This window comes from Sciurus carolinensis, chromosome 17, assembly GCF_902686445.1.
Source record: "Sciurus carolinensis chromosome 17, mSciCar1.2, whole genome shotgun sequence".
Taxonomy (NCBI): domain Eukaryota; kingdom Metazoa; phylum Chordata; class Mammalia; order Rodentia; family Sciuridae; genus Sciurus; species Sciurus carolinensis.
This window is the reverse complement of record NC_062229.1, coordinates 21,065,360-21,083,452: the sequence shown is the minus strand read 5'-3', so window position 1 is coordinate 21,083,452 and position 18,093 is coordinate 21,065,360. Positions and strand designations below refer to the sequence as shown.

At 56.5% G+C, this 18,093-nt stretch overlaps 1 protein-coding gene across 1 annotated transcript in view; it reads left to right on the top strand.

Moving 5' to 3' along the window:
- The window catches only part of Cpamd8 (C3 and PZP like alpha-2-macroglobulin domain containing 8), a 76,722-nt gene that overhangs the window by 36,447 nt on the left and 22,182 nt on the right, over positions 1 to 18,093 (top strand). Inside the window, exons 18-26 of the mRNA XM_047531901.1 lie at positions 1,114 to 1,256; positions 4,937 to 4,999; positions 7,947 to 8,178; positions 9,671 to 9,824; positions 10,196 to 10,326; positions 12,857 to 12,908; positions 15,769 to 16,067; positions 16,623 to 16,848; positions 17,722 to 17,898. Of these exons, the coding sequence (XP_047387857.1) occupies positions 1,114 to 1,256; positions 4,937 to 4,999; positions 7,947 to 8,178; positions 9,671 to 9,824; positions 10,196 to 10,326; positions 12,857 to 12,908; positions 15,769 to 16,067; positions 16,623 to 16,848; positions 17,722 to 17,898 (1,477 nt within the window). The remainder of the gene's footprint in view (positions 1 to 1,113; positions 1,257 to 4,936; positions 5,000 to 7,946; positions 8,179 to 9,670; positions 9,825 to 10,195; positions 10,327 to 12,856; positions 12,909 to 15,768; positions 16,068 to 16,622; positions 16,849 to 17,721; positions 17,899 to 18,093) is intronic.

Genomic DNA, 18,093 nt, shown 5'->3' with positions numbered 1-18,093 from the left:
GCACGACTGTACTTTTACGTGGTCAGGTTCAGATTGGAACTTGACTGATGGACCAGCCGTGCGGAGGGTGCTTGGCTGGAGGGAAACCCTCCCCAGGGCGCGGCCGCCGTGGCTCCTAGCTCTGCCCCGACGCAGGTTGATTTGGAGAGTACCTGGCAATCCTCAGGAAGGGAAGTGGCTGAGTTCTCAGGCGGCAGGAGGTTCAATCTGCCTGGGTGCCATTTGGGGTCACACTGATCCAGGGAGGGTTAGTGGTCTGGAGCCAACGGTGAAGTCAGAATTTCACTGGCATTAAGATTGGGATGGGCAGCCGCGCACAGTGCCACAGGCCTGTAGTCCCAGCTGCTCAGTGGGTGCTCCTGGGTCCAATTCCAGAGGGAGAGAGACAGACAGACAGAGAGACATTCAGACCTGAGGTGTCACTCAGAGGGGGAGCCCTTGCCTGGCATGCATATAACCCTGAGTTGGACCCCACATGGGAAAAAATAAAATAAAATGAATCTTCTCATCCATCAAGTTGCTTCCAATAACTATCACAGCGACGAAGATAATAAGGAGAGTAACCACTGGAGTACAGTCCCTGGCCCTCAGCCTGGATCACACACTGGGCAAACTGATACTTTTTGTAATTGTGGTGAAATAACATAAAACCATTCAATGACTTTTAGTTCATTCATGGTCATGCACCCACCAGCTCTGTCTAGACCCAGAACATTTCCATTACCCCAAAAGGAGACCCTGCCCTACAGCAGCACCCCCAGCCCTGGCAGCCAGGCACGGCTTCCTGTCTCTGGATTCACCTGGTCCTGTTGTTTCCCATCAATGGAATCCTACAAGGTGTGGCCCTTTATGCATGGGCCAGCTGGTTTGGGCCACAACCTAAATGTGCCGTTGTGCTCTGTGCTCTGGGCTGGATGGTCCCTGGGTATCATGACCTCCTCTGCCTGATCCACCAAGTCCAGAGCAGAAGATGACCCCTGCCCCGAGGCACCCAGCAGTGAGGTCGAGATCAGCACCCGCAGGGTGACAGGGACTGCTATTCACTCCCCTTTGCTCCTGGGGCCATCAGTATCTACTTCCCCACCACTGCTTTGGCTGTTGTCTGTTGCCTAGGAAACGGGACTAGTGGTGATGACCAACAGAGTCAGCCTGAACCACCGGCAAGATGGCAGCCTGTACTCTGATGAGGTTGTTCCTGCCTTCCAGCCCCACACGGGGACCCTGGTGGCAGTGGCGCCTTCCAGGCAACCCCCCAGGTAATGGTCTATGCCTTGAGCAGGGTTTTTGAACCTTGACCCTGATGGTGTTTGGGGCTTTGCTTACTCTGGGTTGCTGTAACTGGATACCATAGGCTTACTCACATTCTAGAGACTGGGAAATTCAAGAGATGCAGTGTCTGGTGAGGACCCGTGACCTGCTTCATAGATGGTGTCTTGTTGATATGTTGAAATAGGGTAAAATAATTTTCACATGGTGAACGGAATGAGAGAGCTCTTTGGGATTCCTTTCATAAGAGTGCTGTGTTAATTCGTTTTCTGTTACTGTAATAAAACACCCAAGGTCAGCTAACTTTATAAAGAAAGGAGGTTTCTTGAATTCACAGTTCTGGAGATTCAAGAGCAAGGGTGCTGGCACTGGTTTGGTTCTGGTGAGGACCTCATGGGGAATAGTGTTACCAAAGCAGGAGTGTGTTTGTAGGATGAAGAAATCACATCTTAAAATAGGAAGTTGGGGAGAGACTGGGCTCCCACAATCCTTTCCAAGGTCACCATCCCTAATGAACTAAGGACCTCCCACTAGATCTCACTTCCCGACACTGGCACCCTGAGGACCAAGCTCCCAACACATGGACTGCTGGGGCACAAACAGCATCCAGACTACCGGGGGCACCCGTCCCATTCAGGAGGGTCAGGAGGGTCATGAACTAGCACCTGGTGGAAGCCTCATTCCTAGTGCCATCACCTTGCGGGATGGGGTTTCCGCGTATGAATTTTGAGGAGGACATGAACATTCGGCCCTCTGCCGAACTGGTTCATCCTCCCCTGGAGGCCAGGAGCTGGGCACCAAAGAGCCCTCTCCCAGTTCTCGGCCTTGCCCCAGTGCCTGGGAATGGGGCAGAGAAGACAGAGGCGGATGCATCGGGGGTGCAGACCAGTCTGAGAACAGAGGGGTTCAGGCAGAGAGAGAAGAGCCAGGCTCAATTGTCCCACTTTCAGGGACTTTGCTTAGAAAATTCCTTCTTTTGCTCTTTCTCCTTCCTCCTGTCCTTCCCTTCCCTCCATTCTCCTATTCCTTTCCCCTCCAACTCTGTTTTCTCAAGTTAGACACCAATTAATTACCTTCAGTCTTTCTTATTTTAAATATAATGGCTATGCCTTTATAGGACTATGAATTTCCCTGTGAACACTGCTTTGGCTGCATCTACTTGGCACTCTGAAATATTTCCGTTATTGCTTGGTTCCAAATTGTCTCTAACTTATTAAATAATTCCCTTTTGAGCCATGACTTGCCTAGAAGTGTTCTAAAATTTCAAGTGATTTCCGGCCCCCCCCCCAGGAATATTCTTATATGTTTTCTAAATTCAGGTTAAACAAGCATCTGTGGCCTATATGCTCTCCATCCTTTGGTTTTTATTTGGGGGATTTTCTCTATGGCCAGTCTTTGTAAATGTGTGTCTCTTTTTGAGAAAAGTGTCCAAGCCCCATCATTGAATTCTGGACTGTCTGTGGGTACTTTAGGTCAAACCCAGTGATGATGGTGTTCAAATCCTCTACGCCTCTGCCCATTTTTCTGGTCTGTCTCCAGAATCAACTACTGAGTGAGAGGAGTTCAGAGTGCTTCCTTAGATGTGCAGATTTGTCCCTGGAGTCACGTCCTTCACCGGACGTGATGGGACCTGCTGTTCCCTGTCTCCCTCTTCTTCTCTCTCTCCACTGCTCTGCCCACATCTCTTCTCTCCTGCGGCTTCTTTACTCTGCCCCTCTCACTCACTTCTCAACTCCAGGTCTGGCCCGTCAGCTTGGGAAAGGTGTCCTGAGGACCCTGCTTCCGTGTTTCTTTAGAGGACGGAGAGGTGTCCCCATTGGAGAAGCGACACGGGCCTTGGCGTACCCTCCTGGAGGAGGAGAAGCCAGGGAGCTGAGATGTGGCCAGTGTGGTCCACAGCGTGAACACCGGGGTCTCTCAGAGACCCGAGGGTGGTCCCAGGCCCCTCCGCCCTTCTTCTGAGCCCGCGGTGACGCGGCGCTCTCCTTCCCTGGTGCAGGGCCGGGCCCTGAAACACTCAGGTTCCCCAGCCCTCTCTGTACAGACTGGGGCCTTCTTGTCCTGACGGGTCCTGGGGGCCGTGGTCCTGCCAGCTCTTCCCACCCGGCCACACCTGTAGCAGGAGAGAGGCTGACTAACAGGGCTTCGCTTTCTAGACTCCAAATCGGGACCTCGGCAGTGGGATTTCCTGCCGTGGTTTGGGCAGATCTGAAAGCATTTCTAGGATGTGGTTGAATGAGGAGGTGGAACGTGGCCCGAGGGCCTCCACCAGCCAGCAGCGCCTTGGGGGCCTCGCCCACCCGTGTGCAGGATCCCGGGGAGGTAGATCAGGAGTGGACATGGAAGTAGCTCTCTGAGACTTGACAGACACAAATGCCTCAGGAAGGAAGTGTCCAGGCCTCCTGGTCAATGGGTGTCCATCCTGCTTCTGAGGACAGGACTTCCTTACTCTGTCTACCGGCAGCCCAAAAATTATTCCAAACATTGTGAAAGGGTATAAATGAGACTTCAGTCTTCCTCCCACCCCCAAGCCTCCATGACCTTATTCAGACATAATCATGATGAATAATTGCTTAGATGGTTGTGCATATATAAGAATTTTTTAAAAAATCTAATCAACTGGGCTGGGGATATAGCTCAGTTGGTAGAGTGCTTGCCTCACAAGAATGAGGCCCTGGGTTCAATCCCCAGCACTGCCAAAAAAAAAAAAAAAAAAATCTAATCAACTACTTTAACTTATGACAATATCTCATCATCCTATGTAGAGGCCGCCTATAGAAATCTATAAAATGTTATAGGATACATATAGAATTACTCAATTTAAGTTTTTACCTATGTTTTATATATAGGACAATGGGACGTAATGGGCTAACAATATTCTATATCTTCCTCTTTTAATAAATAAGCCTTGGAAACCATTTCACCCGGGTACATACACTCTTGCCGTTGATCTTGTTCACCAGTGTATACTATTCCACTGATGAATATGCTGTCCTTTGATTAGCCATTAATCCTGTCGAAGGCGGCTGCCGCCATTTGTGAACCCTCACAGTGCTGCCTCGCCCTCCCGTCTCTTATCACACGTGTCTGTGGCTATTTCCAGGATGCATTTCCACAAGAGATATTGCTGGTAGAAAGGGTGCAAGCATTTTTAATTTTGAGAGACTTTGTGAAATTTTACAAAGGACCTCTTTTTGATTTTCAAGAAAGGGCCTGTCCTAAGGACCGTGAGCTGTGAGGTTGCTGAGGCACCGAGAGGATGAATGGAAGGTTCTCTGCAGGACAGAGAGGAAGGGGAGCGGAGGGGCTCCGCGTGAGGAGGGGGAGACGGTGGCAGGAGGGGCTGGGGTGGTGCCCTGGTCCTTCCAGCCGCTCCATCCAGGAAATGACGCCCACTCTGGTTTGGGGGTGGAGCCTGCCGGGCCTGACGCCTCACCTTCGCTGATCCTGAGTGTAAAAAAGTGGACGTGTGGCGTCTGGGTCAACAAGAGAGCCAACCCTTCTGGGTACGGGAATGGACATGATCCGCCCGACCAAGTCCAATGTCAACCCTGCCAGGCAAAAGAACGTTGCATCATATTCGAATCGAGTAGAAAGCTCACCTCCAGTGAAGGTTTGTAATGTCCGTGAGACTTTAATCACTTCTTCCTCCTTTTAAAAATTTTTATAGAACTGAGAAGAGACAAAGGACGTTCTTCCCCGAGACGTGGATTTGGCATTGTGTCAACGTCAGGTAGGGACCGTCTCTTTCCTGAGTTGACTTTTCTGGTTGATTCCAGGGCTCTCGCGCCCGTCCAGAGGGTTCCGACCCGTTTGCGGGCGGACTGGCCACCAGTGCCCTTGGGTGACACTGCACCTCCTTTTCTGACCCTCAAACCCAAAGCCATGAGGTCACCCTTGGGTCCTGCTGCCGCCCTGGACATCTGCCCAGGAAGAGCGAAGCTCCCTCCGGGGACTCGGCCTGCTCTGTTTGCACAATGAACTCGCGAAGATCGCAGTTTCCCGGGACAGGATCGTGAACCCGCCGCCTCCCTCCTGGCTCCTCAGGGATCGGGCTCGGCCGCGCGGCAGGCTGCCCTGTGGTCCCTGAAGCAGGGGTCCCGATGCCCCGGCTCTGCAGGACGCGGTGGGCTCTTTCCTTTCCACGCTGGGTCTCCGAGCGCCTGGTGAAGGTGGCCGACCCGGCCCTGACAAACCCGTCTGGCATTAAAGTCTGGACCCCAGGTCTGGTGAGAAGCAGCGGGTGGACAGCTGCTGGACCAGGTCCTTCTAGGCACCAGGCACTGTGTCACGTGCTCAGCAGGACCAAGAGCACAGCTGGGGGCCCCCAGGTGGCCGCCCGGTGCGTGTGTCCTCATGTCACCAGCCCCCCCAGGCCAGAAGCCCCTGCGGGATTCTGCAGGACTGGACTCAGCCGCCCGCCGGCACAGAAGTGAGCCAACCAGCACACAAGCATTTAATGGCAGTTTGGCAAAAATGGGGGCGGCCGCGGCCTCCGCTGGGCCTGCAGGTACCCAGTTGGCAGGCGCAGGAGCCGGGAGACAGGCAGTCAGCCGCCGAGCGCCAAGGAAGGCGCCATCCGGGGTGGCCCCCCATTCCAGCCTCTGGAAATCATCGCCAGCAGGGAGCTGGGAGACGGGGCTCCGTGGCACCAGGGATGGGGAGGTGGAACCGAACCTCTGGCCCCCGCAGGGCCCGGCTATCGGGTTTTGTTCTGGAAGCCCAGTTTCAGGATCAAGCAGATGCTCTGCTCGGGCTGGGGTGTGGCCAGGGGAGGGCGCTGGCTTCCCCCAGGCTGGCTTCTGTGTTCCGGCTGCTGGGTGGTGTTGGGGTGCCCTCCGGCGAGGCAGGGGGGTCCCTGTGCTCCTGAGAGCAGTGGGGTCCGTCCTTCGTGGGTGTGGGACACAGGCCTGGGCTTTCCAGGGGCTGGGGGAACCCTGTGGAGAGGCCGGGGAGGTGGGGTCCCAGCCACGAGGCAGACGGTGGACCAACAAGAGGAGGAGTGTCGGGGAGGACCAGCCTGCGCAGGCACCAGGGGCGGGAGAGCCGGCGGGGTCCACGTGGCGGGCAGGGGAGGGGCCCGAGGGCAGCAGGGCTGTGCTGGGCCAGAGCCAGGCGACCCCCAAGGACCAGAGCCAGGGCTCTGGACCTTGGGACCTTCCTCCCCGCGGCTGGCCTCAGGGCCAGGTCTGAGGCCAGGGAGGAGCCTCCGGCGGGGCCGTCCAGGGATGGGACCATCACTCTTTTTCATCCTGTTTTTGAAACTGTGGGCAGATTCACGGAGCATACAATTGGCCATCGGAGCCTTTTGTTGGCGGGAGTACCGGGGATTGAACACAGGGGCGCTTGACCTCTGAGCCACCTCCCCAGCCTAGTCTGTATTTTATTAGAGACAGGCTCTCACTGAGTTGCTTAGCCACTCGCCGTTGCTGAGGCTGGCTTTGACCTCGCCATCCTCCTGCCTTGGCCTCCGAGCTGCTGGGATTACAGGCGAGTGCCACCGTGCCCGGCGATCAGAGCCATTTTTAAGTGCACAGTTCAGCGACATTAAGCTCTCACATCATTGTGTGACCGTCACCACCGTCGTCTCCAGGACTCTTGTGAAACTGAAACTGTCCCGCGCCTCCTCTTCGCCTGCTGCTGGCCTCCACCATTCCATTTTCTGAGCATGACTGTGACAACGCTGGGGACCGTGGATCAGTGGAACCACGTGGAGTCTGTCCTTCTGTGACCTTAGCGCATGACCGGCTCCCTCTGACAAGGCAGCCTCCACAGGGGTGCCGAAGAGGACCTCTCCCCGAGAACCCTCGGTGTGGAGCTCAGGAAAGAGCACAGCTGACCGGGCCGCGTCTTCCCGACCCTCCTCGAACGCCGCAGTGCTCTCCCTGGGCACCTGGCCTGACGTGGGGGCCGGCGTCCCCCATCAGGCCTGCCAGGCAGTCTCTCTTATCTGTAGTCTGTGACCCACGATCACCATGTCCACAAATATTAAATGGAAAATTCCAGAAACAAAGAATTCACAGGTTTTAAGTTGCACGGCCTTCTGAGAGGCACACGCTCTGACCATCTCTCCCCCGAGTCTCTCGGTGCCGTCGCCGTGAGCTGACGAGCGTGGACACGAGGGCACGCAGCACAGGGTTGCGTGTTGACCCGTGGACCAAAGTGTGACCAGGGGCTGACAGGAAGCCAGCCCTGTCCCCGGAGGAGCCCCGGCCAGTCTGCTAACCTGAGTTCACAGCAACTCCCCGGAGCGTAACTAAGGCAAATAGTGAGACCCTGTGGCCTTATTTCCAGGTTGTTCCTCGCTGCTTTCTCAGTTGGCAGAAGGGTGGCGTGTGTTTGTGGGACACAGCGCGACCGCTGACACATTCCTCGGGGTGAACTTGCCAGTCTCCCGCTGACTGACTGGTCCCGTCCATCCGGTGGCTTTCTCTCCAAAACCAGGCGGGGCCAAAGTTCACGTCCCCAAACGTGAACTGGGCGCTGTGTTCCCCGTGCTCTGCAGAGCTGGCCGTGTTTTCTCCGAGAGCCAGTCAGGGCTGAGGGTGGCTCTGTCTGGTCACATGTTCCCATAGTGTCTTAAATAGCTGTTTGAGGTCCTGTGTCCCTCCCTGGGCCCCCCAAGCCACATGGCCCGAGTCCATTCCCACCTGACCCCGGTCCATCTGGTCTCTCCACAGTGACCCGTCTGGGGAGGAGACCCTCAGCGTGCAGGTGCCTGACTCCATCACCAGCTGGGTGGGGGAGGCCGTGGGCCTGTCTGCCTCAGGGGGCCTGGGGATCGCCGAGCCCGCCCTGCTCCAGACCTTCAAGCCCTTCTTTCTGGACTTCACGCTGCCCCCTCTCGTCATCCGCGGGGAGCAGGTCAAGATCCCACTGAGTGTCTACAACTACTTGGGCACCTGTGTTGAGGTACCATCCCCCCAAACACATGGCTTTTCCCATTTGCTGGGGGAGCGGGCGGGGCCTCACCACTCTCAGGGTGGCAGGGGTGGAATGGGGCCTGTGTGGGGAACTGGAGTGTAACAGCATCTTTGTTATCAGGGAGGCAGGGGTGAGAGGGTGTCTTAGGCTGTTTTGCATTACTATAGCAAAATAGCTGAAGCTGGATACCTTTAAAAAGAAAGGAGGTTTATTCATTTTTTTCTTCTTAATTTTGGTGCTGGGGATTGAACCCCGGCCCTCTCACTGCTAAGCACGTGCTCTCCCTCTGAGTGACGCCCCCAGCCCTGGGAGGTGTATTTTGGCTCACAGTTCTGGAGATCCAAGGTCAAAAGCTTCATCTGGGGATGCTGGGGTGGAGCATCACAGGTGAGAGAGGGAAGGCATGTGTTGGCGCCTGGTGTCCGCCTCTTCCTAGAAAGCCACCGATACTCTGTGGTCGGGGCCCCTCCTGGGGACCTGATCTAACCTCATTGCCGACTGAAGGTCCACCTCTGAACTCCGTGGATGGGTTGTTTCTACCCTGTAACGCCTCACAGTGGGGCGTCGAATTTCCATTTTCCTCCATGGAAGAACTTTCTGGAAGAGGGATGTGGGAATTCTTGAGCACCCTTCAACCGGGGGTTCTGGGCTCGGGTCCCCTGGCCTTTCCTGTGGCAGGATCAGGTGCGGTCACGCTCTCCGCCTGAGCGTCTCCTGTGTCCCTCCCTCCACGGCACACCTCGAGGCCTGCGTGCCCCAGGCTCAGCCTCCGCCCTCACCGTCCACTCCACCCTTTCTCCTTCTTTTAAAATAATTATGTCCAGAAGGAACAGAACCCCATGTCAACACACAGGCGAGCCAGCCCTCCGAGGCCGGGTGGTTTTTTAAGTCCAGGCAGCAGCCTGCGCCCACCAGGCGCTCCTAGTGGGGGCCAGAACATGGACATGGAGCCAGAGCTCCTCCTAGCCTGGGAGAGCTGCGAACACGCAGATGCACACGCAGCACACGCACACGCAGCACATGCACACGCACGCACGGAGGACACAGAAACACGGCGTGCGCCTGTAGGCACACGTGCATGGTGGCGTGCGCACCCTGTGCTTGCTTACACCCCAGCGCGTGTGCACAGACACACGTGTGCACACGCCCAGCCACACGCTGCCCGGGAGCTGCAGGGTGGGAGAGGCCTCAGAGGGAGCCCGTGGGGCGGCTGGTCCATCAGGAGCCCCAGGGAGGTGCCCGGAGAGGCTGCCCTTGCAGCCGCCTTGGTCCCCAGGGCCACGGGGACCTGTGGGGAGGAGCAGGCAGCAAGCCCGCAGCAGGGCAGCCAGGCGGCACCGTGGTTTGCTCCGACTGGAAGTGGGAAGGGGCCTTCTGAGGACCGGGTGGCCTTTGGAGACGGCTGGACCTGCAGTGGGCAGTGGGGTGCAGGGAGGCCGGCCTGGGTTCCGGGCCCACGAGCGCCTGCTGCCCTCTGCAGGTGTACGTGAAGGTCTCCGTCCCCGAGGGTGTCCAGTTGGTGGGGCATCCCAGCAAACGTCACCTGACCAAGAAGACTTGCGTGGCCCCCGGGGAGACGGAACCCAGCTGGGTGGTCCTGTCCTTCAGCAGCCTGGGGCTCAGTAACATCACAGGTGAGCACCCACCCACCCCCCTTCCCAGGCCACCGAGAGCTCCAGGCACTGGCCCTGCTGGGGATGAGGGGCGGGTGGGGCAGCAGGTGGGGTCAGGACCGTCCTGAAGGACAGGGGAGCAGCGCCGGGTGCCAGCATCACATGGGACGTAGACACGTGCACGCCCGCCCCACGCGCAGGCCACACACCGTGTGCGCACAGCTGTCCTGCTCAGGTGCTCACAGGCACGCCTGTGACCGCTCACGGGGATGCACGCACCAACACGTGTCCGTCCATGCACGCCCGCCCCACGCGAAGAGGCACGCGTGGCCACGCGGGAGGCAGGGCAGCCGCCCTGGCCGGGACCTGCTCTGAGAGCCTGAATCCCGCAGCCAAAGCCCTGGCTTTCGGAGACACAGGCTGCTGCCGGGACGGGAGGCCCAGCAAGCACGCCGAGGGCGCTGCCCCCGACAGGAGGGTCCCCGCTGGGACGGATCAGGTCCGGCGCAGCGTGACGGTGGAGGTAAGGCCAGGCCCTCCCCTGCGGGGCTGGACGGGCTCCCTCAGCCCCGAGGCGGGAGCAGCCGGGGCGCGTGGTCTGCCTCACACCCGGTGGCCACTCGGGTCTGCGGTGATGCCTGGGACAGCTGGGGTGGGGAGCCCCCCGCTGGAGGACAGTGGCCTCCAGCCCCTCCTCACAGAGCTGAGCTGGCTTCATGAAGTGGCCTGGCCCTCTGTGGGGGCTGGAGGGAGTGTCCCCTGACCCCTGCCTGGTCATTTTCGAGGGCCACATGCTCATCTCCTGGTTCTGTACTTTTCAAAGGCAGTTTGTGGGACTGTGACGTGGCAGGTGGGGCTTTGGTCCCTGGAACGCTGTGTGTGTGGGTCCGAGGGCCGGGGACCTCCAGACGGCTGGGAGGCCAGATGTGCCTCTTACCTCGGGGCTGAGCAAGCGTCCTAGTTCTCCAGCCCTGCTGTGTAAAATGCACGGGGCTTACTCCCCACTCCAGGGTTGGGGACCAGAGACAATGTGCACAGATGGCTCCCAGCCCAGAGAGGTTGGGTGAGTGGCCCCATGTCACCCAGCAGAGAGTGGATGTGTCAGGGCTCTAGAGAAACAACCAAAAGGAGACACACAGACAGACAGGGACACACAGACACGAGCAAGTTTCAGTAAACAGCCGACCACATGTGTAATGGTGGTCCGAAAGATCAGACCACCTAGTGACAGCAAAGCACCTGCAGCCTGTAGGTGAGTACATTCTGATGTCTGCACGGTGACAGTCACCTGTGACGCGTTTTAGGTCACATCCCTGCGTGACTGAGATTGGTCACACGCGGACACACGACTGTGGAATGAGTTTTCTTGTAAGCCTCGGCTCATGTGACCACAGAGTTTGGGCTGTCCCATGACCTGTCCTCTGCAAGATGCAGACCCAGGAAACCAGAGGTGCAGCCAAAGGCTGGAGAGCCATGGAGACCCTTGGTGGGGACCCAGGCCCGAGGCCTGAAGACCACAGCACTGGGGGCAGGGGACCACATCCAGCGCAGGCGGACAGGCGGACAGGTGGAACTGAACCCTCTTCTGCCTCGTTGGGCTGTTGGGGTCCTTGGGGGGGACAGTGCCCACCCACACTGGGGAGGCCCTGACTCAGTGCTCTTGCAGAATCACCCCAGAGGCCCCTTCGGCCAGCTGACTGGCATCCTATGACCCAGTCAAGGTGACTCAATTCATGCGGGGGAGTGGGGCCCACGGCTGCCCTGCCACAGCTACTCCTCTGTGTTAGGCAGTTTTCTGTGACTGTAGCAAACAGCCGAGAGGATCGCCTTATAAAGAGAAGAGGTTTGTTTTGGCTCATGGTTTTGGAGGTTTTGGTCCACCAGCACTTGGCCCGTGGCCTTTGGGCCTGTGACGAGTCAGTCCATGACAGCAGCAGTGCGTAGCGGAGCGGGGCTGCTCTCACGTGACTGGAAACCAGGGAGGAAGAGGAAGGACTGGTCCCCCCATCCCCCTCAAGGCCACACCCCAATGAGCTGAAGACCTCCCACCAGGCCCCGCCTTTTAAAGGTCCCCTTATCTCCTCACAAGCCTCCATCACAGGGGTCTTTGGGAGACAGTCCAGATGCAAACCCTAGCAAACGCTTTGAGGTCTGGGAGTTAAATTCTGGGTGCCCTTTTATTTTTTAGTTGCAACAAAATATTTGCTCATATTCATGGGGTAACAGTGTGATCCTTCAGTACGTGGATACAGTGTGTAAGGACATTTCCATCTCCTCAAATATCATCTCCATGTACCGGGAACCTTCAGACTCTTCTAGATATTTTGAAATGTGTGTCCCTTTCTGTGTCCCCTCCTCTCCCCCTCCCAGCCTCTGGTGACCACTGTTCCAGTCTCTCCTCCTGTGAGATCAATGTTTTTAGCTTCCACAAGTGAACCACACGCACAGCATATGTCCCCACGCACCTGGCTTATGTCACTTAGCGTGACGTCCTCCATTTCCACCCGTTACTGCAGATGACAGGACTTGTCATTTCCTCTGACTGGAGGATCCACTGTGTACATGTGCCACATCTCCTTTGTCCCCACACCGTCGAGTCCATGTCTTGGCCCTTTTCAGAGAACACGCTGACTGCCTTCCGAGGATTTGGGGGATTTCTGCACAAGAGACAGAAATAGGAGCCCGGGTGGAAGGGACAGGAGAAAGAGGGGTGGGGAGGCCTGTCTCCCGCTGCCCCGGGCCTCTCACGGTGCTCGAGGACGTCTCTGGGCCTCAGATCCCACACGGTGTTCTGGGCACCCGGGGTCGGGAGGGGCAGCAGGCGCGGGAAGCAGGCCGGTCTGGAAGCAGGGTGGGTCGACTTGGCCTCTGTTTCCCCACCTGAACCCAGGAGCTGGGTGGCCAGGTCATCCGCACGTGTCTGTGACCTGGTGTCACCCCCCCTCCCCGGGTTCCTCGCGAGCCCTGCAGCACAACTGTGTGGCCGGGACGGAGCTGCTGCCGGGGGTTCTGGACGCCCCTCTGTGCTGACTCAGCGCCCGTTTCCATTGCAGCCTGAAGGAGCGCCCCGATCCTACACCTACAGCGCCTTCTTCTGTCCCGGCGGTGAGTCCCCCCGCCCCTCCCCGCCACACGGTGACAGCTCTTCCCCTGGAAGCAGCACCCCTCCTGGGGACAGGTCGGGAAGTCTGATGTCCCCAGCAGGGACAGCCCAAGCCAGAGGGAGGGCCCGGCATCCTTCCCACCCGGAGTTCACGCACACGATGCATACAGCAGGCGCCGAGCCCTTCCGGTTTCCTGCATGCAGCCTACAGTTGTGTGTGTTCACTTCCTGCATGGCCAGCATCCCGGCACACTCCTCGGAAACCAAAAGGAACAAACTTTTGGCACACACCACAGTTTGGGCGAAGCTTGGATGAAGGGAATTGAGGGAATGAATTGTTCCATCCACGACATCTTCGAAATGACAAAATGTTAGAAATGGAGGTCACGTCAGGGGTTGCTGGGAATTAGGGAGAGAGAGGGGGAAGGAGGGTGTGGGTACAGTCTCAAACGGACAGGGCTGGGGTCCTGGGTGTAGGAACCGTTAAAAAAGGCAGAGGAAGCTACCTGGGAACCGGGTGTGGTGGTGCACACCAGTAGCCCCACCACTTGGGAGGCTGAGGCAGGAGGATCTCAGGTTTGAGGCTGGCCTGGACAACTTAGCAAAATAAAAAGTAAAAAGGACTGGGGGGCTGGGCATGCAGCTCAGAGGCAGAGCAGCCCTGGGCTCAATCCCTAGTACTGGAAAAAGAAAAGAAGAATCCTACCTATGTGAAAAGTCGTCTGAACACACACACACATACAATTGGAGGAATCTGAATAAGATCAGTGTGTTGTATCAACATCAATATCCCAATTGTGACATTGTACTAGAATTTTGCAAGATTGGTGGGGGCATGGGGGCACAGAGCTCTCTGTATTGTTTCTTACAATTGCATGCGAATCTCTCAAGAAAACTTTAAAGTGAAGACATGTTTAAAAACAAGACATATGTCCACATACTGTATGATTGCACATGTATGAGGCCCTGAGGAGTCAAAACCATAGAGGCAGGAAGCAGAACGTGGTTCAGGGAGGGGTGCCGAGTTTCAGTTTTGCAGGACGTAAAGAGTTCTAGAGACAGACAGTGGGGACAGTTCCACCATAGGAGTACTCGACACCACTCAATTATACACTGAAATGTGGGTACAGTGGTCAACTTTAAGTGATGTGTATCTTACCACAGGAAAAATGTTGGAAAATGAAAAGCAATAAATATGTTTTAGAAGAAATTTGGAGAGATAGAAAGAAGGAAAACAGTTTGCACTGGTTCACCCCCAGAGCAGACCTCCTCTGACACATTGTTGTATTTGTTTTCACAGGGTTGATTATTGTTTGTTATAAAATAGTTGTGGGCTCGTGCACTGTATAATCTTACGTCCTACCTTTTTCGTGTAAGAGCTCCTGACCACTTTTCTTTGCTATTGCAAAGTATCTATGAACAGCAGTTCAAAATGACTTCCATGCAATGACTGCTCCATAAATGGAAAGTTATGGAACATTCTGGAACATATGATTGTACTTTCATATCGTGTTTCTATTTTTAATGTTGTAATTAACTATTATAAGTATATTCATATTTTAAGAAGCCAATAACATTTTAAAGATGTTTTTGAGGCATAATCGACATATAACAAATTACACATAAATATTTCCTTCTCCTTTTCCCCCATAGTTGGACTCATGGCTAGGTACTGAGCTACATACTCAGCCCTTTTTATTTTTTATTTTCCAATGTTCTCACTGAGTTGCCAACACTGTCTAGAACTTGCGATCCTCCTGCCTCAGCCTTCTGAGTGGCTGTGATCAGAGGCATATGCCACCGCACCAGGCTTAATACTGTCATCCATGAAACAGAAGTTTTTAATTTTAGTGAAATCCTACTTACCGTTATTTCCTTTTATGTATTATGCCTTTGTTGTGTCTAAGACATCTTCACAAATCCTATGTTTTCTGAAGTGGCAAGAGTTGATCCTGGACACCACGCATAGTAGGGACCAACATTTGTTTTTCTGCACACAGTTCACCCATTGCTCCAGCATCGCTTATATGAAAGACTTTCCTAATGCCAGCTGCTCAGGAGGCTGAGGCAGGAGGATCACAAGTTCAAGGCCCGCCTGGGCAACTCAAAGAGACCCTGTCTCAAAAGAAAATTTAAAAAGGGCCGGGGACGTGGCTCAGTAGTAGAGCACTCCACAGCCCCCATTCGATCCCCAGTGCCACACACACACACACACACACACACACACACACACAGACACCCCTCCTCTCTACGGGGAGCGTCTTTGCACCTAGTTGAAAATCAGTTGTCGTCCGCGCCTGGTCCCCTCCTGGGCTCCCTGTCTGCCCGTGGACGTGTCTGCCTTTCCTGCCATCCCACCTGCGGTGCCCACTGTAGCTGCACAGTAGGTCTCCTTGCCTGGCGGTGTGGGTCCTTCCACGTCGTTCTTTACCGAAGCCGTTTGGGGTCCCCTTGGGCCTTAGGTTTCCCATAAACTTCTAGAGTCGGCTTAGCGGCTTCTCTGGGATTCTTCCTGAGCCTGTGGATCAGGCTGCGGAAGGATCAGCTGTCCCCCCAGAGTCCAGCTCTCCCTCTCCATGGCCCTGGGTCCTCTCGCTTCCTGTGGCCGCCGTACAGTTTCTGGCACCTTGCGTGTCCCTTGCTGGATTGTCCCCAGTTTCTGGCGCCTTGCCTGTCCCTTGCTGGATTGTCCCCAAGCGTTGTCCCGGGTGCCGTCAGTGCTGCCGTTGAGCCAGCACCCCTGCAGCTGTGTGCAGAGCCCCGGGGAGACTGGCACATGTCCTATGTCACCTCCTGTCACCTGCGGGGGTGGCGGATTCCTCCAGGCTCCCCCTCAACCCCCGCCTCCTTCCCTCCATCCAGAGAGAGTCCACATCTCCACCCCCAACAAATACGAGTTCCAGTACGTGCCGCGGCCCCAGTGCCGCACCCGCTTCGACGTGGCCGTGCGAGCCCACAACGACGCCCGCGTGGCCTTGTCCTCGCGGCCCCAGGACACGGCGAACACGATCGAGATCGTCCTGGGGGGCCGCCAGAACACCAGGTCGTGGATCTCCACCAGCAAGATGGGCGAGCCCGTGGCCAGCGCCCACACGGCCAGGATCCTCTCCTGGGATGAGTTCAGAACCTTCTGGATCAGCTGGCGCGACGGGCTCATTCAGGTACCGGGCCGGCCCGCGAGCGGAACCTGCGTCCTGCGGGTGTTGGCTGCATCCTGTTCTGCCAGGTTTGGGGGGGGCGGGGAGGCGCGAGGACCCCTCAGCTGGCTCGCAGTCTGTCTGGACTTGCTTACAAAGGAAAAGGGAAAAGGAAAGGAAGGGGGTGGGTGGTCGGGAGACTGGATGTGAGCAGGTGAACGGGGACAAGGGCACTTTCTGGGCCAAGAAAAGGGGACTTAGAAAAGGAACGGCTAACACAATGTTCCAGGGGACATTGGGTTTTGAAGCATGAATAGGAGTCTGCCTGGTAAGACAGGAAGCAGAGGATATTCCTGGTACAGGGATCAGCATATGTGGAGGCCCAGAAGTTCCTGGGAGCCCAGTGACTCTGGAACCCAGAGACCTTGCTGAGGATGACCTCGAGTCTCCCTCACCTCTGACCCTGAGACCCTGCCTCACACCGTGGTGTGGCTGAGGCCCGGGCCCCGGCCTCACAGCTGATGGCGCGTCACTGCACGCTTTCTGCCGGCGTCCAGCAGCCTCCGTCTCTTTTTCCAGGTTGGCCACGGTCCAGAGCCATCTAACGAGTCCGTCATCGTGGCCTGGGCCCTCCCGAGGCCACCAGAGGTCCAGTTCATCGGCTTCTCCACTGGCTGGGGCTCTGCGGGCGAATTCCGCATCTGGAGGAAGATGGAGGCGGAGGAGAGCTACGGCGAGGCCTTCACCCTGGGGGTCCCGCAGGGCGCCATCCCTGGGTCTGCTCGGGCGGCTGCTTCCATCACAGGTGTGTCTGTCCACAGCGTGGCTTGGGGAGGGCAGCGGGAAGGGCGAGTGGACAAGACAGAGGCAAGAGGCGTAGGGGAGGAAGGAAACGGGCAGCAGAGGAGGGGACCCTGTGCCAGTGCCTGCGACTTGGGTGAGGAAGATGGGAAACCAGAGGAGGATCGTGAGGAAGCGGGCAGGTCGCGCCACAGAAGCAGTGCAGGGGCAATGGCAGCCTCGGTGAGGCATGAGGAGGCTGAGGAAGGAGGTTGGTTCAGTGAACAGCAGTTATCCCAGGGGGTCTATGGGCAGTGTCTGGGACAAAGAGGTCAAGCAGAGGATGTCAGAATGCCAAAGGAATGGAGAACAGGAGACCAGACAATTAGAGAGAGAGAACATTATAATGCACTAATATTCCAGAATGTCCCATATGGAAACTTTAAAAAATACTAAATACTCATGGTTAAAGGGAAAATCACACATAATACCGGATGCTAGAAGAAAGTATCTAGAATGGAACAAGAATGGCTGCACTGCCTTCCTGATGTTTGTGGGTGCAGTTAAAGTTGCACTTTGAAGACAATTTATAGCCTTAAAATGCTTCTATTTTAAAACCTAGAAAGAAAAAAAGCATTCAAAAGAAGGAAAAGCTAGAGAATACACATCCAAGTTAGGGCCTGAAAACACAGAGGCACGTAGGAGAGGAGGGCAGGTGGTCCAAAGCTGGGACACCACCGTGCGGGTGGATGGAGGGAGCAGCTGGCCCCCAGGGGCAGCGCCCACAGTCCTGGGCTGGGGTCCAGTGATGGAGCAGGAGGCCCCACCCCCGGGGAGAGCTGCTGCCCAGCTCTCAGCACTGGCACGGCCCCAGCCCAGCTTCCCTCCCTCCTGCCAGGAGACGTCATGGGGCCAACCCTGAACCACCTCAGCAGCCTCCTGCGCCTGCCCTTTGGCTGCGGAGAGCAGAACATGGTCCACTTCGCTCCCAACGTCTTCGTCTTGAAGTATCTTCAGAAAACCCGGCAGCTCAGCCCCGAGGTGGAGAAGGACACCACCGACTACCTGGTCCAGGGTACAGCCGGCCGCCTGGGGGAGGGCGGGGGAGGCCCCTCGGCCTGCAGTGGGTGGAGCCTCTGGGGGTGACTCCTGCCAGGCGCAGAGGGAGGAAGTGGGCCAGAGAGGCCATTCAGGGTGCCCCATCCATCTCTGTCCACCGGAGCCCAGTGTCCTGGCTGTTAGGGTGACACTCTTAATACTGCTGCTTAGC